This window comes from Dipodomys merriami, unplaced genomic scaffold (assembly GCF_024711535.1).
Source record: "Dipodomys merriami isolate MVZ:Mamm:240054 unplaced genomic scaffold, mDipMer1.0.p SCAF_4, whole genome shotgun sequence".
NCBI lineage: Eukaryota > Metazoa > Chordata > Mammalia > Rodentia > Heteromyidae > Dipodomys > Dipodomys merriami.
In genome coordinates this window covers 65,624,719-65,650,267 of record NW_027205603.1, presented here as the reverse complement: position 1 = coordinate 65,650,267, position 25,549 = coordinate 65,624,719, and the positions used below count along the sequence as shown (strand labels likewise).

The following is a 25,549-nucleotide window of genomic DNA, read 5'->3' as shown; positions in this document are numbered from 1 at the left end:
CCATAAGTGGCGCTGTGACTCAAGTGGTAGAGCACTAGCCTTAAGCTGAAGAGCTGAGGAACAGCACCCAGGCCAAGAGTTCAGGCCCCACAACCAACAACAACAACAATAAAAAATAAAAAAAAAAGATGTACAAACAGGTACAGAAAAGCAGGAAAAAATATTGTGCTTGTACAAATGGAGTGTCGAGGATCCAAATATTTTCTTGGTTAGAGGTCAATAGAAAACACTTAAAATGGACAACTCAAGACATGGCCATAGGAATTACTGAGATAATTTACCAGAGGTAAATTAAGAGGGGAAGACAGAGATCAGAGTCAGGTGGCTCACACCTGTAATCCTAGCTACACAGGAGGCTCAGATCTGAGGATCTTGGTTCAAGCCAGTCCAGGCAGGAAAGTCTGTGAGACTCTTATCTCCAATAAACCAACAGAAAACCCAAAGTGGTAGCTCAAGTGGTAGAGTGCTGGCCTTGAGCTGAAGAGCTGAGGGACAGTGCCCAGGCCAAGAGTTCAAGCCCCATCACTGACAAAAAAAAGAAATAGAAACATACATTTTGGGCTGGATCTGATGAGATATGCCTGTAATCTCAGCTACTCAGGAGGCAGAGATAGGAGAATCTTGGTCCAAGGCCAGCCTGGGTAAAAATATGAGACCCTGTCTAAAAACAAAATGAAAAGAGCTGGGGCATGATTCAAGTGGTAGAGTGCTTTTCTAGCACACTTGAAACTCTGAGTTCAGATCCTACTCTGACTTCAAACTCTGAGTTCAAATCTTTCCACAATAAGGAGGGAGAGCTGGACTCTGGTGGCTCACACCTATAAACTTAGCTACTCAGAAGGCTGAAATTTGAGGATTGTGGTTCAAAGCCAGCCCGGGCAAGAAAGTATGTGAGACTTATCTTCAATCAACTACTCAGAAAAAGCCGGAAGTGGCACTGTGATTCAAGTGGAAGTGTGCTACCTAGAGCTCAAAGAGGCTCAGAGCCAGTGGCCAGAAACCAGACCTTGAGTTCAAGCCCCAGAATTGGGGAAATAAAGGGGGGGTGAGAAGGGGGAAGAGAAAAGGCACACATTAAGGGAAAAAAAACTATATAGGTTCTTTGCTGCATTATCTGCAGCCTGAGGCAGCCTGTGTTTTTGTTTCTAACTACTACACATAGCTTTGGGGCAAGAAACAGTAAGCAAATGGCCATTAAGAAAGCCTGAGAAATAGGAGCCCAGAACACTATTCTTTTCCCTGCAAAGAACACAGGCTGGCATTTCAATTCATGGACAGTAGAATCCATCCACAGAGGGTCTAATCCCAGCACCACTGTCTGTTTGCTCATGATCTTGGACAAGCCACTGTGAGCATTGTACCCCCATTTTCTTATCAACCCTCAGAGATTCAGTTGAAGAATGAGGTAATACATGTAAAGTACTTAGACTAGCACTATGTATTTTACCTATTTAAGCTACGTAGAGTGTCATGATTTTAAACTTCAATGGTATGAAACCATCTCTGGTAGACTTAGGGGACACAGGGAAAGACAAAAAGAGTCCCTCACTGAGAAGAGAGTCATCCTAGGTTCATAATGTGGATGAGATGCCCTACTTTTCCCAGCCCCGCTCCCTGCCTGACCCTGGGGGAGGTGAAGATCATGCATGAGAACACTTAAACTGCCTCACTGAAATTGGAAAATTCCATGCCCAACAAGCATCATGCTTGGTTTTAAACAGAAATTCCAAAGGGCAGCAACTTCTAAACTGGCAGGAGAGGTTCAAGTGGTTTGCTCCCAGCTCCTTCCTTCCTTCCTTCCTTCCTTCCTTCCTTCCTTCCTTCCTTCCTTCCTTCCTTCCTTCCTTCCTTCTTCATTCCCTCTTTCCTCCTTTCCTTCCATCTACCTCTCTTTTTCCTTTCTTTTTCTTTTATTTCCTTCCTTCTTTCTGTGTTTCTTTCTTTCTTCCTTGGCTCTATTGTAATCTTTGACATAAAAGTTTCTGTTTCATGAATTTATCAATAGGGAGACAGAACCCTGGGAGAGAGTGAGGAGAGACAGGCATTCTCAGGATGGAAGTGAGAGGAAGTGTGGCCACTACATGGGATATTTGTACTTGTAGACAAAGTTGGTGACATAGGACAAGTGATCATACACATCACAAGCACATACTGATGTCCATTTATATAGGGGTAGATTGTGTGTGTATGTGTCTGGAGAGAGAGAGGAAGGAAAGATAGAGAGAGGAGGAAAGACAGAAATACCCAGAGAAGAAAGGGAAAAAGGAGAAGGAGAAGGGGTACCAAGGTATTGAGGAAGAAGAGAATGAGAAACATAGAGGAAAAGAAGAGTAGGAGTACAGAGGGAGGAACACAGAAATAGTATCAGTTAATACCCCCACCTCCTTAAATGTAAACTTTTTGCCCACTCTTCTTCTGCCAACATTTGTAATGACAAGAGGCCAGTGCCTTGAAAGTTGTTTGTTAAACTGAAATCTCCCAGTTTTAGGTAACTTGGACTTTGGGGCACCCACAGAAATATACCTCCAAACTCCCAGCTACAGCAGAAGCACCCTTGGCATAGACCTGCCTGTGGCTGCTCCCCGCAGGGAAATTACCTGGCCCAGATTCCCAGGCTGAGGCAAGACTCCCAGGCAGCTCTGGATAGAAGATTCCCAAGGCTGAGCCCAGAAACACACTCCCTTCATTCCCATCTCCCAACCCCTCCAGGACTGAGATTCTCTTTGCCTTCCCAGCTCCCTCCTCCACAAAGGCTCCCCTAATAGAAGTCTAGCACATTTGATCTTACCATAGTGTCTTCTTCTTGGAGGATCTGGATTGACATACACCTATACTGAGATAAGTATCTTTGTTTTCACCATGACACCGACTTCTAGCTTGCAGGAATCACTGTACTCATGTACTCTGATCCCAGTGTTTCTAAGGCGGTACTGAGCTAACTCTGTATGTGTGCATGCATAAATATGTATACAGTAATATATGTAAGAGTAGGGCTACGGGAAGGTTGATGGCCGGAGAGGTAAAATCTGATGAAGAGTAGAAGTCAAAAGTTACAGAGACAAAGGAGATCTGAAACTTATAAGTTCCTGTAAGATATAAAAACTAAGACAGGGCCTGCCTCCTATGATCAGTCTGAACAATGGAAGCATAAAAGAAATTGAAAGGCTAGTCAAGGACCTTCATCACACAAGCAACCTTCAAAGAATAGATAAATCCAATGTTATTTGAATTGCTGCAGAGTGTAAAACATGGAAAGTTTCCCAGCTCACTCTAATCACCTAGCACAACACAGATATCAAGGAGAACAGACATCCAGCATGCATATGCACGCCCAAACACAGACATGAAACCAATTAATCAGTTATGACAACAGCTAATATCTACTGAGGGTTTATCATGTTCCATGAACTGCTCTACAGCTTATATCCCTCACCCCAGTGCTACTATTATTACCCCTGTGTCATAAAGGAGAAATTGGAACCTGGAAAGATTAAATAACTTACCCAAGGTCACCCCACCAGTAAGCAGTGGGACGAGGAGGAGTGTAGATATAAAGAGTTCAGTTTAAAAATATGCCCAGCGGGACCATGGTGGCTCACACCTGTAATCCTAGCTATTCAGGAGGCTGAGATCTGAGGTCCATGGTTCAAAACCAGAACAGGCAGGAAAGTCCATGAGACTCTTATCTCCAATTAACCCCCAGAAAACCGGAAGTGAAATTGTGGCTTAAGGTGGTAGAGCACTAGCCTTGAGCAAAAGAGCTCAGGAAGAGTGCCCAGGCCCTGAATCTAAGCCCCACAACCCACATACACACACACAAAAAAGGAGGAAATATAGTTTAAAGTAAGTTGCCTTTTCCAGTCTATCTAAAAATCGGCAAAACTTGTGAAAATGAACCCCTTTGAACCATTACTTATAATTTAAAAAACAAATAAGTAAAAATTGGCAAAGACTAAGCCAAAATAAAAGACCTTAAAAAACAAATAAGTAAAAATTGGCAAAGACTAAGCCAAAATAAAAGACCTTGTTCAAGAAGGTGCATGGAAGTGGGCACAGGTGGCTCACCCCTGTAATCCTAGCTACTCAAGAGACTGAAATCTGAGGACTGGAGTTTGAAGCCAGCCTGGACAGAAAAGCCCTTGAAATTCCAAGTAATCTCCAATTAGCTAAAAACAAACAAACAAAACCCCCCCAAAACAAAATAATAACAACAACAACAAATGCTGATGTGGAGTGGGGGCTCAAAGTGGCAGAGTGCTTAGCCTCAAGCAAAAAGGCTCAGGGACAGCCCCAGGCCCAGAGAGTCAAGCTCTCTGCACCCCCCTCCAGCCCCCACCCCCAAAGAAAAGGAATGTGGAATCCTGCTCTTTCACAAACAGTGTTGATGGCAGTGCTAACTGAGGGGAAGTATCTGGAGGGCAATTTGGAAATATGAACAAAATATCTTCAAAAACTACAGGTCTTTTCATAAGGAATTTTTTATTCATTTGAATATATTTAAGAATTGTCTTGGTGGGCCGGGCGCTGGTGGCTCACGCCTGTAATCCTAGCTACTCAGGAGGCTGAGATCTGAGGATCGCGGTTCAAAGCCAGCCGGGGCAAGAGAGACCGTGAGACTCCTATCTCCAATAAACCACCAGAAAACCGGAAGTGGCGCTGTAGCTCAAGTGGTAGAGCGCTCGCCTTGAGCTGAAGAGCTGAGGGACAGCGCCCAGGCCCAGAGTTCAAGACCCACGACCGACAAAAAAAAAAAGAATTGTCTTGGTGGGAGGGGGCAAGAAGGAGAGACAAAGGAATGGAGAGGGAAGGGGGGACAAATACAATCACTGTATTCAATGTACATCATGTGAGAGCTGAACTATATAACTGGAGGGTATGGATAGGATGGCTAAAGGGAGACTGATGAAAGCAGTGATATTGAGCAAGATGCATGGTACTGGTAATCTGACTTGTTGGCTTGAAACGCCTTTGTATAACTACATACATTTTTTTTTAAATGTGCAAAGATCTACCTATAAAGATAAACCCTGAAGTATTTACTTTAATAGACAAAAAAACCTGAGAGAAAAATCTAAATGGTTAAATTAAATTGGATCCATTCATTCAATGATACCATTGAAATATTTATGGCCATGGAAAGCAATTTGTAGTAAAGATCAATTTAAAAATAAACTACAGGGGGCTGGGAAGGTGGCTCAGTGGTAGAGCGCTCGCCTTGCATGCATGAGACCCTGGGTTCAATTCCTCAGCACCACATAAGCAAAAAAGAAAAAAGCTGGAAGTGGCGCTGTGGCTCAAGTGGTAGAGTGTTAGCCTTGAGCTGAAGAGCTGAGGGACAGTGCCCCAGGCCCTGAGTTCATGCCCCATGACTGGACCCCCCCCAAAAAAAATAATAATAATAAAATAAAAATAAACTACAAGCTGATATGGTGGCACATGCCAGTAATCTCAGTTACTTATAGGTTGAAGCAGAAATAAGTTCAAGACCAGACAGTACAGAGTACTAAGATGATATCACTAAGGATGGATGTAGTTCATTTGCCTAACATGTACAAGGCCCTGGATTCAACCTCACCAGTGTACATAAATAAACACTATGTAAAGCAATATCTCATCTCTGTGTATGTAGTATTTCTTTCTTTTATTGTAAAGGTGATATACAGAGGTTTACGGTTACATAAATCAGGTAATGAGTACATTTCATTTGAACAGTGTTACCCCCCTCCTTTTTCTCTCCCACTAGTTCCCCTCCATCTTCCCCCCCCCCCACGTTGTATAGTTCATTTCCTACATGGTATCTAGTGAGTATCAGGCTGAATTGGCTCACCTTTATCCCACTGTTTCTGTATGTAGAATGTTTTTATGCACAGAAAAGGGAGTAAACATACAGATTGCAAATACTGACAGCTCTGGATGGTGTCATTTTCAGACATTTTACAATTAAGTATGAAAAAACAGGGCCATTTAAATAACCTTAGAAAAGGCTAACTAAAATAAAGGAAACACATTTAATGAGTTAAGTCCTTAAAGATGGATCTTAAAACTGTCCATATTTGGCCAGGCGCTGGTGGCTCACACCTGTAATCCTAGCTACTCAGGAGGCTGAGATCTGAGTATTGCTGGTTCAAAGCCAGCCCTGGCAGGAAAGTCCTCAAGAGACTCTTATCTCCAATAAATCACTCAGAAAAACGGAAGAGGCACTGTGGCTCAAGTGGTAGAATGCTAGCCTTGAGCTGAAGGGCTGAGGGACAGTGCCCAGGTCAAGAGTTCAATCCCTACAACCAACCAGAGGAAACAAACAAAACAACTGTCAGTATTTGAAAGTGCCCTCACACACAAATACGAAAATAGTATTTTTTTTACATCAAAACATATAAGCCACTGAATATCTTTTAAAGCATGAACTCATTTTGGAGGAAATGATAGCCAGCATCTTAACAAAAGGGTTAAGAGTTTACAGTGGGTAGAGATTGAGGCATAGACACAAGCCACTATTAAAGAATGTGACACTTGTGCACAGAGGTGGGCTCCTTCCTCTGGGAATAAACCAGAGAAAAAGCACAGCTGGATGGCAGCCCCAACGTACCCCTTGGCAGCTACCTGCTTTCAGAACATGCACAAGCATGTGTAGCACGGGAGGAAGACAGCAGCTGCCCTGAAAAGGGAATGAATCATCTCTACAGGTCTAAGGAGATGTTTAATCTCATTTATTATGAAACTGCATGTTAAAACCACAAAATAACACTATTTTTCACTATTCCAGTAGACCAAAAAAAGTCTCTTACGTTGTTGAGTCCATGTCAGAAATAGACCTTGCATTACTATTGAGAGCACATAATCAAATGATGTGCCAAGCACCTAAAAATACTTATAACTTCCTTTGCGTGTTCATTATCACACTATACACAAAAGCTAAGAAATGAAAACCACCTAACGGTCTCATCAAACTGAAGAATGGGTAAAGACAATTTGGAATGCAGACACTATGAAACATTATTCTATTTAAAAAGCAAAAATAGGAAGTGGCACTGTGGCTCTAGTGGTAGAGTGCTAGCCTTGAGCTGAAGAGCTGAGGGACAGCGCCCAGGCCCAGAGTTCAGGCCCACGACAAACAACAAAGTAAAAATAAAAATAAAAAAAAGGAAATCTTTTCATTTGCAACAATATGAATGGGATTAAATGTCATTATGTTAAGTAAAGTAAGCTAGGCCCAAATAAGCAAGCCCTGTCTGATCTCACTCCTGTGTGGAATCTAGGCCTGCAATCCTAGCTACTAGGATTGCAGTTTCAAGCCAGCCAAGGCAGTAAAGTCCATGGGATTCTTATTTCCAATAAACTACTCAGAAAAGACCAGAAATAGCACTGTGGCTCAAGTGGGAGAACACTGGTCATGAACAGAAGAAGCTTAGGGACAGTGCCCAGACCCTGAGTCCAAGCCCCAGGACTGGCTAAAAATAAAAAATAAAAACATTTATCAGAAGCTGGGTACCAGTGACTCACTCCTGTAATCCTACCTATTAAGGAGGTTGAGATAGGAAGACTGCAGTTCAAAGCCAGTCCATGTAGGAAAGTCCAAGTGAGACTCTTTATCTCTAATTAACCACCAAAAAGCTGAAAGTAAAATTGTGACTCAAGTGGTAGATTGCTAGATTTGAGGAAAAAAGCTCAGGAACATGGCTCAGGCCCAGACTTCAAGTTCTAGGAACAGCACACACACAAATAGCTAAATAGATAAATTTTTTTTAAAAAAATTGATCTTGTATGAGTTGAGAGGAGAAGGTCACTACCAGAAATAGGATAGAGAGGGAAATTCAGGTGGGGAGTTGGAAAGGTTCACTGATGGGTACTAAATTACAATTAGGTAAAAGCAAGGAGCTCTGGAATGTTGTGCAATATTATACACAATTATGTACATAAAGTATAGCACAATTATGTATTATGCATTCCAAAACCTTAAAAGATTTTAAGAGCTTGTACCACAAGAATTGATGAATGCCTAAGTAGATAAATATGTTTAGCCAGGTGCCAATGGCTCCAGCCTATAATTCTAGCTGCCCAGAAGGCTGAGATTTGAGGATCAAGGTTTGAAGCTAGCTTAGACAGGAAAGTCCATGACACTCTTATCTCTAATAAACTACTCAGAAAAAAAGCTGGAAGTGATGCTATGGCTCAAGTGGTAGAGCCCTAGCCTTGAGCAAAAGATGCTCAGCGACAGTACCCAGGCCAAGACTTCAAGCCTCAGGACCACCACCACATTGATTTAAGCATCACACAATGTAAACATGAATCAACGTTACATTGTACCCCATTAACGTATAATTCTTATGATTTCATCAGTTAAACATTGTAAAATTTAAAAATTAGAAAAAACTAACATGGTATTACCAGTTTAAAGCCTCTACTACAGCAAATATTAAGTACTCGTAATCAGCAAAGGAAATAATGGTCAAATTTCCTTTTAGGGGAGACTTCTATAATTATAGAAAGTAATTACTTTAAATTTTAAAATAAAAAAATAAAAAATATTTATTCCGGGGCTGGGGAGGTGGCTCAGTGGTAGAGTGCTTCCCTTGTATGCATGAGGCCCTGGGTTCGATTCCTCAGTGCCATATAAACAAAATTCTGGAAGAAGTGCTGTGACTCAAGTGCTAGAAAAGAAGCTCAGAAACAGTGCCTGGGCCCTGAGTTCAAGCCCCAGAACTGACAAAAAATAAAATAAAATACAGAATAGTGTGAATGATGTAAAAATGGTAGGTTATTTTGTATAACCTTTCATAATCATAATCTTATAATAAGCATGCACACATTAGAATCTGTTAAATAGCCACAGCACCACTTCTGTTTTTCTGGTAACTAGAGATAAGAGTATCATGGACTTTCCTGCCCCAGCTGAATTTGAACTATAATCCTCAAATCTCAGCCTCCTGACCAGCTAGGATTACAGGTGTGAGCCACCAGTGCCTGGTGCTAACATTTTATAAAAGTCTATTTCCATTTTAAGCCTCTTTTTTTTTTTTTTTTTTTTTTTTGGCAGACCCAGTAATTCTGCAATTCTTCAGGGTCAATTTTTTTTTTTTTTGCAAAAAGTTTACATCACGTACTTTTTGTTCTCTCTTCTTCTCCTTGGATAGATTGATAAGCAAATAAGTTCATCTTTGTGACAAAACTTCCTTAAAGGTACTGGCAGTGAGTCCAATGATGCAATCTCATGCAGTTCAACTAACAGACCCAAGCTCGTTCGACATGACCTATGTACTAGCTTGTAGGAGCTGTTAGATGAGTCATATGTTCAATCCCTCCTGGCAAGAAGCAAGTCTGAGTTATAGAAAAAATGGTTATTTAAAAAAAAAAAAATCACAGAAACACAAACTGGCCTACAGTGCCTTTCATCTTTAGAAGAAGTAATATTCTAAGTTCTCCTCAAAAAAATTAAATGCAGTCAGATGCTGGTGGCTCATGCCTGTAATCCTGGCTACTCAGATAGACCCAGACCCTGAGTTCAAGCCCAAGTTCTGGCACGTGCGCGCGCGCGCGCGCGCGCGCACACACACACACACACACACACACACACACACACACACACACACACACACAGAGAGAAAAGAATTAGACTTGCACAGAAATTCAAATGTTAAGGTTGATGAGACACAAGTCCAACCATATCCAAACTAGTGAGGAGCAATTTAGGAGGTCCACATTTGTTCCATTTGCACACAGTGTCAGGGAGAGTAAGCATGCAGAAAGGTTTTTCACTTTGTACAGGGTGTGTGTGTGTGTGTGCACACACACGTACGCAGCACCCTCGCACACATGTATAGGAGCATGCAGCCAGTCCTGAAGTTTGAACTCAGGGCAATAGTGCTCAAGGCTAGAGCTTTACCACTCTGAGCTACAACTTCATTTCTGGCTTTTCTTTTTTTTCTTTTGGTAGTCCTGAGTAGTTAGGTTGACAGGTGTAAGCCACCAGCACCCAGAAAGATTCCTTTATTTTACTCATATTTTATTAAAAGTCTACTTCCACCTTAAGCTTCACATTGCTTTTGTTTTTCTTTCTTTCCCAGGCTGGCTTTGAATCCCAATCCTCAGATCTCAACCTCCTGAGTAGCTACAATTATAGATATGAGCCACTCACACCTGATAAATGTGTTATTTTTAATATAGCTATAACAGAATGTCTTTTCTTACAAGTGACCTTTAATATTTCTCTGTAATCCCAAAAGCAGAGCAAACTCACTGGCAAACTAGGGAAGCACAAGGAAGACAAAGAAATATCTGTATTTTTTCCATCCAGGTTTTTTGACTTGCGTATTTGTTTATTTTTCTTTCTTTATATTTATAAATAATGTGCTTGGTACATTCTGTGAATATTTTCTTCTGTCATTAAACATTTCTTCTATTATATGGTTTATGATGATTGCATTGTATCCTACCATCTTACTAAGCTGTGATTTACTAAACCAGTTTTATATAGCTAGGCACTTAGGGTTTTCTAATTTTTTCACCAATTCTGAGGGCTGGGAATGTAGCTTAGTGGTAGAGTGCTTGCCTAGCATTCATGAAGCCCTCAGTTCGATTCCTTAGTATCACATAAACAGAAAAAGCCAGAAGTAGCACTGTGGCTCAAGTGGTAGAGTGTGAGCCTTGCACAAAAGAAGCTCAGGGACAGTGCCCAGGCCCAGGCTCCACAACTGGCAAAATAACAACAACAACAACAACAAAAACATGAAAACTAAGGCTGTAGCTGGGCATGGGGTATACCCAACACTGGGGCAGATCAGCCTGGGTTATGTAGAGATCCTATCTTTAAAACAACAACAACAGGGGCTGGGAAGGTAGCTCAGTGGTAGAGTGCTTGCCTTGCATACATGAGGCCCTGGGTTCGATTCCTCAGCACCACATAAGCAAAAAGAAAAAAGCCAGAAGTGGTGCTGTGGCTCAAGTGGTAGAGCGCTAGCCTTGAGCTGAAGAGCTGAGGGACAGCGCCCAGGCCCAGAGTTCAGGCCCCAGGACCGGACCCAAAAAACAACAAACAAAAAACAAAAAAGGTCAAGTGATGGTGGTTAATGGCGTACACACATGCACACACATTCTCTCTCTCTCTCTCTCTCTCTCTCTCTCTCTCTCTCTCTCTCTCTCTCTCTCTCTCTCTCTCTCTCTCTCTCTCTCTCTCTCTCTCTCTCTCTCTCTCTCTCTCTGTCTCTCCACACAAACAAAGAAGTGGAGCTGTAGTTCAAGTGGTAGAGAGCTACCCGTTAGCATAAAAGCTCAGGAACAGCACCTAAGCCCTGAGTTCAAACTAATGCTATGCTTACCCTTGTGTTTCCTTAAAATAAAAACTGGAATTCAGGTGTCAATGGGTAGATACATCTGAACAGATAGACTTTTTTTTTTTTTTTTTGGGTCCAGTCGTGGGGCCTGAACTCTGGGCCTGGGTGCTTTCCCTCAGCTCTTCAGCTCAAGGCTAGCGCTCTACCACTTGAGCCACAGCGCCACTTCCGGCTTTTTTCTTTTTGCTTATGTGGTGCTGAGGAATCGAACCCAGGGCCTCATGCATGCAAGGCAAGCACTCTACCACTGAGCCACCTTCCCAGCCCCTGAACAGATAGATTTTGCAACCTCTTTTTGGAAAGTTTATAATAAATTTTAATCTCCCAGTATTGGTATTTTAACAAAACCTAGTTCATCTTGGCCAATTTGACAGGGCAATTTGGATGGTTCTGTTACATTATCTACGTTTCTTAGAGTGTTAACAAAATGTTGCCGGGCACCAATGGCTCATGCCTATAATCCTAGCTACTTAGGAAGCTGAGATCTGAGGATCACGGTTCAAAGCCAGCCCTGTCAGGAAAGTCCGTGAGCCTCTTATCTCCAATAAACTACTCAGAAAACTGGAAATGGCGCAGTGGCTCAAGTGGTAGAGCGCTCACCTTGAGCTGAAGAGCTGAGGGACAGCGCCCAGGCCCAGAGTTCAAGCCCCATGACCGAAAAAAAAAAAGTTGCTTTGTATGTTTATTAGCCACTTGCATGGATTTGTGAATTGTCCACTCATGCTTTTGACCGTATGTCTCCTGTGGCATTTGCCCTTTATCTTCAAAATTACAGTATCTTCAAAATACAGAAGATAGATAGGCTTTTAAAAAAACTACATCATGACTCCAAGGCAGCTAAAAACAAATCCTGGTGTGCAGAAGGATCATGAATGCCTGGGACCTAATCAAAATTCCTTAAATACAAGAACTTTCCAAGGGCTACTGACCACAGAAAATCAGCTTCAGAGACTTTAAAATTCTGAAGCTTGGTAGCTTACCAGAGATTTCATTCTTGATTGAAGTGATTGTCAGTTGTATGCCCTGAAGTGAAATAGAATTCTGCTTGCTTCTTAAAGTGAAAATGCAGTTTCTTCTAAACCTTGTATTATTTAATACTATTTCTGAACACTTTCTAAACTATAGAGGTAGCAAATATTTTCTGACAATGAGTGTCTCTGAATTATGTTTTATTAAAGAGAAAAGAAAAGAAGCATGCTGAAGAAAAGGAGGAGAAGCCAATGAAGGAGGAAAGAAAGGAGAAAGGAGGAAGGGAAGGAGAAGGAAGAGGAAGAAATGGATGAGAAGGGGAAAGAAAGAAGAAACAAGGACAAGGGGAAATGAAGGAAGAAGAAAAGAGGGAGGGAAAGGAGGGAAGAGGAAAGTCATCTCTTTCACCTACTTATGGTTTTCAGCTTATTAAATTTTATTCAATGTTCTGTTCATTCTGGTATCATTTCGTTCTCGTTCCACGAGCTTGCCTAAAGCAAACCACTTCCTGGGCTTTCTGTGGGAAGAAGTTCTCAGAGACCCTGCCAGCCTTTCTAATCTGATTTCCTCCTATTGCTTATCTACCAGCCCGGCCAGGCTGTGCTGAAGGCCTCTAGTTAAACCATTCATTTCACTATCTAGCTTCCCTTCTCGGTTCTATATAAGCCTCTCCTGCCTCATCTGTCTGTGATATCTGTCTCAGTCAGACCATCCTAGATTCTGGAAAAGGAGAGAAGGGAAACTCCTGAACAGAAACCAGGCCCAATGTGCCTGACATGCTCCAATTTTGCTAAAATCACCATCTATGAGCCTCCATAAGCTGAAAGCCCTCTGGAAGGAGAAAAGGACACTCAGAATGCTAGCAACAGTGATGCTCCTCACCAAAACAATGGTGTGGTAAACACGTAAAACCTCCCAGGATCTACTCTCCCTGAAAAACATAATATCTAGACTTTTCTGCATTCTTTCAACCCCAACATGCAGCCTGGAAGGAAAGGAAGATACTTTTCTTCCAAAATATTTATCTCCAAATCCTTAATTCAGTTAACCCCCTTGTCTTACATGATTCCTAAGTTTTGTCCCAGTTCCAGGATTCTAGGCTTCAAGTTAAAAATCAAAACCCCATTCCCCAAGAAACCAAACAGCCATGTGCCATCCCAACCCCAACCCCCTGCCAGCTCTGCAGTCCTGCCAAAGACAAGGCTTAGACTGCCAAGCAAATACAGGCCCCTCCCGAGTAGATAATATTAGAAGTTTCTTCCTGCTCAAGCTGTTTCTTTCTCCTTCCCTCTTTCCCTTTCTCTCTCCTTCAACCTTTCCTTCTTCAAAACCCTGATCCAGTGTGTAGAGATATAACAATGAAATCCTCCCCCATACAATTAATAGAAACTTTTAAAAAATAAACTAAAAAAAATCAAAAACCAAACCCGGTCCAAGTCTTAAGAGACCTTGCCTAGCATTGTAAGAAGTGCTGGGGTCCATTCCTAGCACCACACACACAAAAAAAATTAAATAAAGAAGTAAAAATAAAGAAATATATCCTAATCCAAAATTTGTATGCCTTTAAGTCAGAAGTGACTCTGGCAAGTTCAGTTTTCTTGGCACATTCTGAGTTTGGAGAAAAGGCAAAGACCAAAACAAGAGAAGAGGGACAGCAGGCAAACTTAGCTTTCCTCTGGTGCAAAAGAGAACACAGGCATTCACACTTGCAAAGGAAGCATTTCCTCGGGAGTGTAAGTGAAATCAGATCAGTTCAAAAGTGCTCCCCACCAAGTTCACGGGCATGCTCATTACAAAGTAAAATAAGGCACTCTATCTATCCACTGCAGGCAGTGATTGCTTCCCACTGAACGCCCATTCACATGCACCACAAAGCTCTCAGACCCAACTTATTTTCATAACAATCTACCCAAATGCCCTCTAGTATTTTGTGTAAAACTCTGAAGACTCTATTTGTTTGATATTGCATGATGCAATTCAGAATGTACTGCTTTCATAAATAATAAATAATATCACTATTACTCACCAAAACACAGAAAGCTAAAATATATCTAGCTCTCTTCCAAGTAAGGTTAGGAAGGGGGAGAATAAAGATTCCCCAAAGAAAGGGTTTCTGGCTTCAAAGCTTCCATCCCACTTCACCATTATAATCCAGTTCCCTTTACCATTTACCATTTGCTATTAAGAAACACAGCAGGAAGCCCTGGGTCAGTGGCAATGCTTATAATCCTAGCTACGCAAGAAGCTGAGATAGGAGGATCACTGCTCAAAGCCAGCTCAGGCAGGAAGTCTGTAAGACTCTTAACTCAAAACAAACAAAAAACCTTAAAATCCACAATAAATCAACCCCAAGGTCCTAAACTCATCTAAAAGATGGAACTATGCAGGCTGCAGGCAGTCAGTAGGGTCATTAAAATTTCAGAGGTCATGAGTGGGTGCTGGTGGTTCATACTTGTAATCCTAGGTACTCAGGAGGCTGAGATCTAAGGATCCATGTTCAAAGCCAGCCCAGGCAGGAAAGTCCTTGAGACTCTTACCTCCAATTAACCACCAGAAAACCAGAAGTAGAGCTGTGGCTCAAAATAGTAGGGCGCTAGCCTTGAGCAAAAAAAGCTCAGGGATAGTCCCCGGTCCCTAAATTCAAGCCCCATGACCAACCAAAAAAAAAAAAAAGGGAGGTCTCAATTTGAAGGCCAGTGAAGCTGTCAGTGCAGCCGTCTAGGGACTCCTGGCTATGAGTCGCTGTCACTAAACAATCTACTAGTTGTATTGGGCCAAAGCAAAAATTCCTATTCCTCCTGTTGCTGCTCGTTAAGGAATTTTTCCTGGACAGGTTTGCCAAACCCATGGCTGCCCTTCCAGGCTAAGCCTCATGTGCATAAATTGAGCCAGAGTTCCTGGGTTGTCTGGGAAGACAGCAAATGTCAATCATCCCAACAAATGTAGGGGTCAGGGATTGCCAGTGAGGACTGTAATAAATGTAGGCTACTTATTTCCTTACACTAAACAAACACTTTACATTTTTTCCAAAGCTAATCTTAGCAGATTAAAAATAAGGCAAGATGATATCATCGGCAACCACTGGCCCAGGGAACATGGATAGGCTGATGAGACTATGAATACTATAAAAGAATCCAGGGAAGTTGACAGAACAAAATGATTCAGGTTCCCATTCGTGTAGAAGTTGTGCAAGATGTCAATTCTCACCAAAGAAAAAAAAGAAGGAAAATATCAGAAAAGTGACATCAGCAAGACAGATTAAGAAAAAAGAGAAGGAGGAAAGGAACAGTATGCTAGCTCAGAATGGGAAGTTAGGGAGGGGGAAAGTACTGTTTAACCAGAGCATTCAATTTATAGCCAAAAATTTCATGCCAAATTAGGCCAAAATCATAAAGATGAATGAAACCATTGCCTGAATTATCAAAGGATTTCTTAAAAAAAAAAAAAAAAAGGAAATTTACCACCATATGAAAAAAGAAATCACATTTACCTGTAGATTTCAGACAAGTACATCTGATTGAGTGATTGGGTGCTGTTATTGTTGTTTAACTGTTTCTATGTTTTAGCTGGTTACTTTTCTAAATTCCTTTCTTTGCTTTGCAGGGACAAGTAGAAAATTCTAGCCAGGTATGGTGATGTACACCTGTAATCCCAAAAGTTGAGGCAGGATGGTGAGATGGAAAACAGCCTGGGGTACATACCACTCTATCTCAAAAAAAAAAAAAAGCTAGGTATACCTCTTCATAAATAATATGTTCCAGCACAATACTTACAGTGGCCTAGACTCTGCCGTCATTTAAAACAGGACCTCACTACAAGTCAATGGGAGGTCCAGCCACAGTGCTATCGTGAGCTCTAGAAAGAAAATGGCAGCTACACCCATCAAATCATTTCAGCAGGGTTCAACATCACGTCTTTTCCCTTGACTATGGGCTATAAAATCAAATCTAAATTCAATAAAATGACAGTGCTCCCCCCCCATAAAAAAAATAAATGCTACCTTTAGGTTACAATATAAAATTGGAGAACAACACTTAGCTTCTTAGTCCAACATAGCTCCCAGGTGCTAGTCAGAAACTGAAGCTTGGATGAATGACATCACTTCAATCCAGGTCTTTAGCAGCTCTGCAAACAAATGTCCTATCAAAAGGACCCTATTCTACCAGAAGGGACAGTTCAGAAAAACAATTAAAGCAAACATTAAAAGAAGCCTTCCAATTCTTTTTTCTTTTTTTTGGTCGACTGTGGGCCTTGAACTCTGGGCCTGGGCACTGTCCCTCAGCTCTTCAGCTCAAGGCCAGCACTCTACCACTTGAGCCACAGTGCTACTTCCAGTTTTCTGGTGGTGTTTTGGAGATAAGAGTCTCACGGATTTTGCTGCCCTGGCTGGCTTTGATCCTCAGATCTCAGCCTCCTGAGCAGCTAGGATTATGAGCCACCAGCTTCCGGCATGGCCTTCCAATTTTTGCATCCAAGTTAAAATTATACCTGAAGCTCTTCAACGAGAGTGAACATAAAGTCAAAGGGACGGCCCCAGATTTCACTCACTTAGAACACAGGGGATAAATGCTTTGAAATCCTGCACAGAAATTTTATTTGTCACTGGACATCAGTGGCTCGTGATCACCTAATCCTAGCTACACAAGAAGCTGAAATCAGGATCACAGTTTGAAGCCAGTCAGGGCAGGAAAGTCTATGAGAGTTTTTCTCCATTTAACCACCAAAAGCCACAAGTGAGGCTATGGCTCAAATGGTATAGCACCAGGCTTGAGCAAAAGAGCTAAGGGACAGTGCCCAGGCCAAATTCAAGTCTCAGTACAGGCACACATATACAAAGAAAATATATTTGAGTTAGGCATTGATGGCTCATGTCTGTAATCCTAGATACTGAGGAAGATATCTGAGGATTGTGGTTCAAAGCCAGCCCAGGCAGGAAAGCCTGGAGAAGACTCATCTCTAATTAACTATCAAAAAGGCCAGAAATGATGCTGTCGTTCAAAGTAGTAGTACACTAGCCTTGAGTACAAAAGCTCAGGGGCAGTTCCCAGGCCTTGAATTCAAGACCTATGACCACCACCAACAACAACAAAAAATCATAGTTGTCATGTAATACTAAGTATTAATTTAAAGTAGGAATTATGTAATCAACCCAAATCATAAGGCGTACCTAGGACCTGGGTTGAATACAGTTCCCTGGGTTTTCTCCTAGACAGTCTGATTCAACACTTCTAAAATAAGGCCAAGAGAAATGTATAGTTTATCAATCGCCTTGGGTGATATTTTTACAAGTTTGAGAAATAATTATTTAACACGTTCCCACATAGAATTCCTATTATTAAACACACACGTAATTACCTTCAATATTTCTGGATCAGAGTTTGATGATGTTGTCTAGCATTTTTTTTTAATCTTTTAGGTAGGATAACTGCCCTGTGTATCAGTTTTACTTCATCGAAAGTGAGACACCAACCAAAGCTGACTCTTTTTAGTGCCTGCCATCTGGGAACATTGGACAAGTTCAAGCTTCCTGATGATGGTAGTTTGCAGAAACTGAATGATAGCAAGAGGAAGTCAAAAAAGGTAAGCTTCATTTTGCACACAAGGCTAATGTTACCAATCTGAGATAGTTGCAGAAAGGTGGCAAGTTACAGGAAGTTTGGGAGACACAGGAAATTCAGCCAACACTAACTATACTTTGTCGTTCAGGTGTAATACCCAAGGGTCTTCCGGTATGTATGTATTTATTCACTTCTGAAATAAGAAGCTTTTGGGCTTTTAGTCCCTTGTGAGGCTCAACACTGGACACAAAACATTTACTGATGATACCTGGGGAAGGAGACAGATTTGTATATGCTATTGGTTCTTTACTCACTGGGTATTATTACTTCTTGATTCTGGAACCACTTGCAAACATAACTTTTATTTTTTGACTGTAAAAATACCTGGATGAATATAGATAGAACTGATTGTGTTGATTTCTCTGATGGTGCTATCACCTGATTTACCCTCACTGTCCTCCTCTCTGGTACCCTCCTTCTGATAGGACCTTTGATTTCACTTGCTCTTCTATCTGCCTCTAACATTCTTTTTTTCTCCCCTCCCCCCCCCAGTCCTTCTGACATTCCCCCACCCCCACATTGTAGGGCTTAAATTCAGGGCCTATCCACTGTCCCTGAGCTCTTTTTGCTCAAGGCTAGCACTCTGTCATTTTGAGCCATAGCTCCACTTCCAGTGTGCTGGTGGTTAATTGGAGAATTTCACAGAAGCCAGGCATTGGTGGCCCACACCTGTAATCCTAGCTACTCAGGAGGCTGGGAGCTGAGGGTCGTGGTTTAAAGATAGCAGAAAAATCCATGAGACTCTTATCACCAGTAAACTACCAAAAAGCTAGAAGTGGAGTTGGGGCTCAAGTGGAAGAACACTAGCCTTAAACAAAAAAAGCTTGGGAACAGCACTCAGGCCCTAAGCTCAATCCCCAGGACTGGCACTCTAAAGATATTTTATATGACCAAATGTAGAAAATTTAAATTTATTATTATTCAACTATCTGAAAGGTTATCCAAATATCTGAAAGGTTATCCTCATGAGATACGCATAAACTATAACATAAAATGACCATACGTGGGCAAAACAATGAGGTAGATTTTAAAAGGATTTATTACATGGACATTGATGAGCCTGAACTAAGCAACTCAAGGGCAGCAATGGGAGGGAGGGAATGAGAGGGACTGAGGGAACCGCTTACACTAAGCAAAAGGAAAGAAATGTATATAGCACCTGGTTTGGAAAAATTAGTTGTAGTGTCAAAGATTGTAGAATGCATAAGCTTTATAGACCATGAAAATGAATATGTGCCTTATGAAGGTTAAAATGTGTTTGTAACTTTAGTTAAGTATCACTATCCCACAATACTGTGAAATTTATACAATCAATCTCAATAAAGAAAAAATGTTTTAAAGAACTAGAAAAAAAAGGATTTATTACAAACTATATTTTTCACATACTTTAGTTGTACAGGGGGAGGGAGATTCCATTGTGACATTTCCATGTATGTACACAATGTATACATTCTGTCACTCTCCCCTTCCTTCTCTCCCTTCTTAAAACAATTTCTATGGGTTTTATTGGTTGATTTTTATTTTTATTTTTTTGTCAGTCATGGGGCCTGAGCGCTGTCCCTCAGCAATTCAGCTCAAGGCTAGCACTCTACCTACTTGAGCCACAGCACCACTTCCGGTTTTCTGGTGGTTTATTGGAGATAAGAGTCTCATGGACTTTCCTGCCCAGGCTGGCTTTGAACCACAATCCTCAAATCTCAGCCTCCTGAGTAGCTAGAATTACAGGCATGAGCCACTGGCACCCAGCTTATTGGTTGATTTTGATACATGCAAATAAACTATGAAGACCCACTCATCCTCACTCATCTTCCTTGTTAGTCTCCACCCCCTACTGGTGTCTACCTCCCCCATCTAAACCTGTTTCACTTTCCAGTCATTCTTTTTTTTTTCCTTTAAGGGTATTTAAATTGCACCACAGAGTCCCACTATGGTATGTCAGACATGCATATCTTACGTTTTGCTCATCATAACTCTGTTTTCTCTTCTCCTGACTCTTCAACCCCCCTATAGATGAGTAGTTTACATTGAGGTTTTATGCCCTTTTCATACATATAAATTGTGCTATATTTTAGAAACCTGTTTTTCCACTATTGTATTTTTTGTACTTTTAGGCACTGAATTGGTATAGTCTTATATTCTATTTAATGGCTTACTTTGAACTAAGCCCCTAATGGAAATGACCTGTCCTGTATATCTTTGTTTTCTCCCATAATGCCCATTTGAATAGAATGCAGAGAGTACATCATCAGGAAGTACATTTACCTGTGAGAATCTGTATCAAATCAATTATTATATGTATATTATGCATTTTTCACAGTAAAATTAGAATGTCTTAAAGTAGCATTGCCTTGATAATACATATTTATTGACAAAAATTATAAACTTTCAAAAAATTTAAGATGAAGGGCGTAGAGGATCTTTAAATATATACAAAGATAAAATGTCCTAAAAGTCTTGTTTTAAACAGCAGTTGCATTAGTATTATAGAAAATAAAAAGCAGAATGTTTCATTCTGCAAAGTCAACCATAAAAGAAGACAATGCTCCTCACTAAATAAGAAGCTCTTTCTATGCCATCCAAAAAAGATGACCTACACTTTGCTAGGAGTGTGGGATCAAATCCACAAGTGTGCGCTTTCTTGGATGATTTCTGAATAAAAGCAGGCATCCTACTGCCAAGTAATCAAAGGCTCAGGCTTCAGGCCCTGTCAGCCAGGTGGGCAAATGTCACAAGATGCTCACTCAGAAACTTTAGGTTTCCTCCTCCCACCCCCTCACCCCATCAAATGCACACAATTGCAAATGCTCCAGGCCCATAAAACCTAGACCCATCTTTGCCAGGCCTTCAAGAGAATATTAACATTAAGACAACTAGTCTAGAACTCACAAAAAATGATGCAAAAGTCAAGAATGACTTCAAACATTTCTTACCAGTCCAAGGAGAAAAAAACCAGTGTGGTCTAATTGTTGTGTTGTTGTTACTACTTTTCCCAGGAAACAAAATGATGTCTCAGAAACCATGGCTAGATAAAAGCTACCTTCATTAAATGTTAGCCTAGTACAACGTGTAATCTCAGCTCTCAGTACCCATAAAAACTAGGTAATGCATAGTAGTCAAACCAGATGCTAGTGTTCAGTGCTTATTTTCAATAGAAAATAGATTATCTTTATTGGTGCTAAGTATAACTTGGTTAAAACAAATACCTATGCATTTTCATTCTGAATGTGTGTGAGTCCTGTTTGCACCACCGACTTAGCAGTCAAACTAAATAGGGATTGTGATTGATTAACTAGATTGGCAAACACATTTGACACCAAGACCAAAACAAAACAAAGACAAAAAAGTACAAAATCCTACTTAAGTTTTCAAACTTGGGTAGTAGAGAGACATGGGGTTTGCGTGGTGTGGAGACGGTGGCATTAATACGTGGTAGATTTTACAGTATGACAGCATGTGTTTAGTTAGGATCGGCTACGCTGCCAGCTTTAGTTTGAAGGTTGTTCACCCCCACCCGGCCCATCCCATCCCAGATCAGGTCCCGCAAGGCCTTGACTGACGCTCTGCTTTCTTCTCCATGGTGCCTCTGGGACTGGTCCCCGGCCACTTCTCGTCCCAGGGCGCCCAGGCCTCATCGAGGTGTTGGACACCCTCAGGAAGGTCTCCTTGGGATGGCCATCACGCCAGGGGAAAGTTACGAACGAAAGCAAAACGGATGACCACCACTGCGCCCTTCCAATGGGGCGCAGCCAGTTGCCAGCCCTGGACGCACCCGCGGAGGGGGAAGGGAATATCGCCACCGAATCCCAAGCCAGGCCTGGGGACCCACCTCCGGCTCCCGGCCACTCCCGCCCTCCGCCCCACCTCCGGGGCCAGCACAAAGCCGTTCCCCAAGGCTGCGGCTGGGACCCAGGAAGGCCGCCTGGAGGTGGCGGGCCCAGGCCCGGCGAGCCTTGGCGCAGGCCTCGACTCTTGGGAACTCTTAGGGGACTCTTGCGGCGGGAAGGGCGCAAGTGAAGCGTTCCCACGGCCCTGGGGTGCCTCCCCACCCCACCCGCAGCAGGCTCGCCCTCCCACCACGCCCGAGGTGGCGGCCTCAGCTCGCAGCGCCAGGGCCGGGCCCGTCGGGCGCCGGCGAATGGCTCCTTTGGAGGCGCCAACTCGCGGCCTCCAATCAGTTCCCCCATTTGCAGCAGCAGGCCGTGGCCCGGGCCACCTGTGCAAGGTGGCCCAACAATGCAGGGGCAGGGAGGGAGGCTGGAGCCGGGAGGAGAGGCGGATGGCGGGGTGGAGGGCCAAGGGGCCGAGGCCCCGGCGATCCCGGCCAGCCCCGCGCCTCGCCTCGGATCCAGGGCGACACGCGCGCGCCGGCCGTGCGGGGGGGAAGATGGCCGTTTCGGCGTCGGTATAAAAGCTCTTTGTTGCGCTCACACAAAAGCAGCCGAGACCCGCGTTTCCATCGGGGCCTTTGCAGAAGTCCAAGGGATTCGGCTCAACTTCCAAAAAGGCCTTGGAAAGTCCAAGGTGGTGGATCTCCTCTTAGGAGCGGAGAACAACAGGTCTCCCGCCCCGGTGGACCCCAAGCCTCTGTCAGTACCCAAGAAGTCCTCGGGTCCTGGGAGCAGGAGCGGAGGTCATCCGTAAGGGAGGAAGCAAAGAGGAAACGCTGCTTTTCCTAGCAAAGCCCAAAGGAGAAAATTAAACATTCACACCCTTGTAGGGTTTCTCCTCTTAATCAAGGTACAAACACAATCCGGAAAGATCTGGATCCACCAAAAAATAATAATAATAAATAAATACAAAATTTTTTTAAAAAAGAAGAAAAGAAATAGAAAAAAAACGAGAAAAAAAAACGAATAGCAACTTTGGAGGGGGGGAAAAGGGGCGAAAAAAAACCCAAAAAACAAAAAACATAACCAACCAGTTGCCATCAGCCCAAAGTGGCAGCAGCCGCCGCCGGCGCGTGTGATCCACTTACTTGTCCGGCTCTTGTGACATGTTTGATCCAATGAACTCGCTCCCCTTTTCCTGGAGCCTCAGCCTCTGGTGAAACTGGACTTTCAAGTCTGTGCAGGTGAAGGTGTGTGAGAGCGCCCGAGATGGCAGAACAAGAGCTACAGGTAATTCTGCTTTTTCCGTCCCCCTCACCACTCTCGCTCGCTCGCTGGCTCGCCTGCTCGCGCCCTCACCTAGCCGGAAAGGTGGGATGGGGGGGAGGGGGCCCTCACATGGGGCCGAGCTCAGAGGCGGCCCGGGCGGCGCGGAGTCCCTCCTGGATCGTGGCAATGGGCAGACAGTGGCGGACTTGGGCGGCCACAGGTAACTTTCTCGCAAGAAGCTGAATTCTTTCACTAAAGGGTACAAGCCCAAGGGACGAGCTGCGCGGTGATTGGCTGCGGAGCTCCCTCAGGTGAGCTGCCATTGGCAGAGGCGCACTCAGGTAAGGCCCTTCTCCAAGTGCAGGTAACTCACTCCGAAGTTTACCCGAGTGGAGCGGTGGCCTGCCTGCTCGCAGCCCCGAGGCAGCCTGGGGCAGAGGGAGAATGCGTGGAGCAGACTTTTTCCTTCTCCTCCCCCTCCCCCAGGCCGGGGGTGGGGAGGTGGGCAGGTAGGGGCTACGGATGGGAAGACCAGGAACGGAGGGGGAAAAGGCAACTTGTAAACACTAGGAATTGTGGGTCCAACGGAAGGAGACAGACAGACAGACAAACTTAGAAATCCAGAATCCAATGTGCAGCACACCACAAGGTATTTAAAACCTCTTGTAAGACGAGTGACGTGGGCAGAAGAGTAAGCGACTTTAGTTACTTTGAGCTCAGAGGAGGGGGGCAAGAAACACAAAGATAGCCGGGTCTTGTTGCGTAATTGCATTTTTAGCATTCTTATCCACAACACTTTTCATGCCCTAATTGCTACAGGTACTATGTAGTTTACAGATTTTCAGATAGGTGAGCATGCTCGCATGAGCTGGAAGATGAAGAGTGGTGAGGTTCTGATAAAGAAAGGAGGTTTTTGGCTGAATGGACACCTAAAATGGCTCAGCGCACCTCTGGGATCTCAGCTCCCTAGCCTGGGATTCCAGAGCTGCAAACAACCACTCACTGAATGGGGTCCGTAAACCTGTTGCCATTTGGACGTCTCTCGGCAAGCATCAACATTTACATTGTAATTCAAGAGAAGCAGCTACTACAAAGGTGCTTTATCATGGCAGTGTAATATGGTTGCTAGGGAAACCATGCAGGATGAAACTGACTTTCTTGTGGTTCTGTTTGTCCTGGTCGGGAACAACTGGAATTAGCAAAGTTGTAATTTATAACCGCTGTTTACTGAAGAGTGGAAGTCCTGACAGAGATCTAGCCCATACATGTGGGTTGTGGAAATGAAGAAGGGCATGGAAAGCTTACCACATTTTATTTCAAATTAATACTAAAGCTACCAGACTTGCTTCAACTTATCTTTTAAAACTTTATGGATCACATAGTTCTAAAAATCAGATTATGAAGCCCGGCCCTGGTGGCTCGTGCCTGTAATCCTAGTTATTCGGGAGGCTAAAATCTGAGGATCACAGTTAGAAGTCAGCCCTAACTGGAAGGTCAGTGAGAATCTTACCTCCAATTAACTACCAAAAAGTCAGAAATGGAGCTGTGGCTTAAGTAATAGAGTACTAGCCTTGAGCAAAAAAAGGTCGGAGATAGTACCCAGGCCCTAAATTCAAGCCCCTAGAACAGCACACACACACACACACACACACACACACACACACACACACACACACACACACACATCACATTATGAAGCAAGATTTGGGTGTCCATGTTTTGACTCTGGACAAGTCAATTTTACAATTGTGTTCTTTTCTTTTTTAAATATTATAGTATTAAGGTGTTGTACGGAGGAGTTGCCATTTTATAAGTCAGGTAATGAGTACACGCCTTTCTTTGGACAATGTCACCCCTTCCTTCACTTTCCCCCAGTTTCCTCATCCCATCTCTGCCTACATGTTAGTAGTTCATCTTCCACAGAGTGTACACTGAATAGCATGATTGCATTCGTTCGCCTTCCTCCCTTTCTGAGCTCCCCTCCCCTTTAAAAAAAATACCAAAAGCAAAAACAAACACACTCAACAACAACTATATTCTTTTCTTAAAACAACCTAAACACCCACACACTTACTTTTAACGTAATAGTTTAATTAATAGAGAGCCCATTTCTTCACTTGCCTTCCCAATCTCCTTTCTAGAAGCAAACACATTCCACTGTCTTGATTTATCAATGTAGATTTTGGGCTTTGACCACCTGTTGTCTCAGATAAGTCTGTAACCCTCTGCCCCACCCACCTTCCCCATCCAGCCATTCTTCTAACCTAAGGTTCACAGTTTCCGGGCTAAGAAGAAAGAGGCTGTGCAAACATCAGTGACCACAGAGACAACTGGTGTACTACAGTTGTTTGCTTTCCTATAAAGCCTTTTATCTCTTAGATTACTGTGCTTCTATCCTGATATTTTTTTGTACAACTGATCTAGGAAATGAATGTCACATTTGTTTCCCAAGTGATCAAGCAACCAATTCTATTTACCTGTAGGAAATGGCACATTCCTCCAAAACTCTCCTGCCCTCCTGTTCCAATGGAGGTAAGTT

General features: G+C 42.9%; 1 protein-coding gene and 1 long non-coding RNA gene across 3 annotated transcripts in view; one reads left to right on the top strand and one right to left on the bottom strand.

Annotated features, from left to right (window-relative positions):
- Positions 1 to 23,141, bottom strand: part of Grhl2 (grainyhead like transcription factor 2) — a 133,090-nt gene extending 109,949 nt beyond the window's left edge. The window contains exon 1 of the mRNA XM_069991154.1: positions 22,890 to 23,141. Within this exon, the coding sequence (XP_069847255.1) occupies positions 22,890 to 22,909 (20 nt within the window). The 5' untranslated portion in view covers positions 22,910 to 23,141. The remainder of the gene's footprint in view (positions 1 to 22,889) is intronic.
- LOC138805908 (uncharacterized) overlaps positions 22,985 to 25,549 on the top strand; it is a 53,754-nt gene continuing 51,189 nt past the window's right edge. Inside the window, exon 1 of one of the 2 annotated variants that reach the window (XR_011365670.1) lies at positions 22,985 to 23,031. This is a non-coding gene — a long non-coding RNA (uncharacterized lncRNA). Of the gene's footprint in view, positions 23,032 to 23,142; positions 23,231 to 25,549 lie in introns of those variants that run through there. The other variant, XR_011365671.1, reaches the window with a different exon arrangement.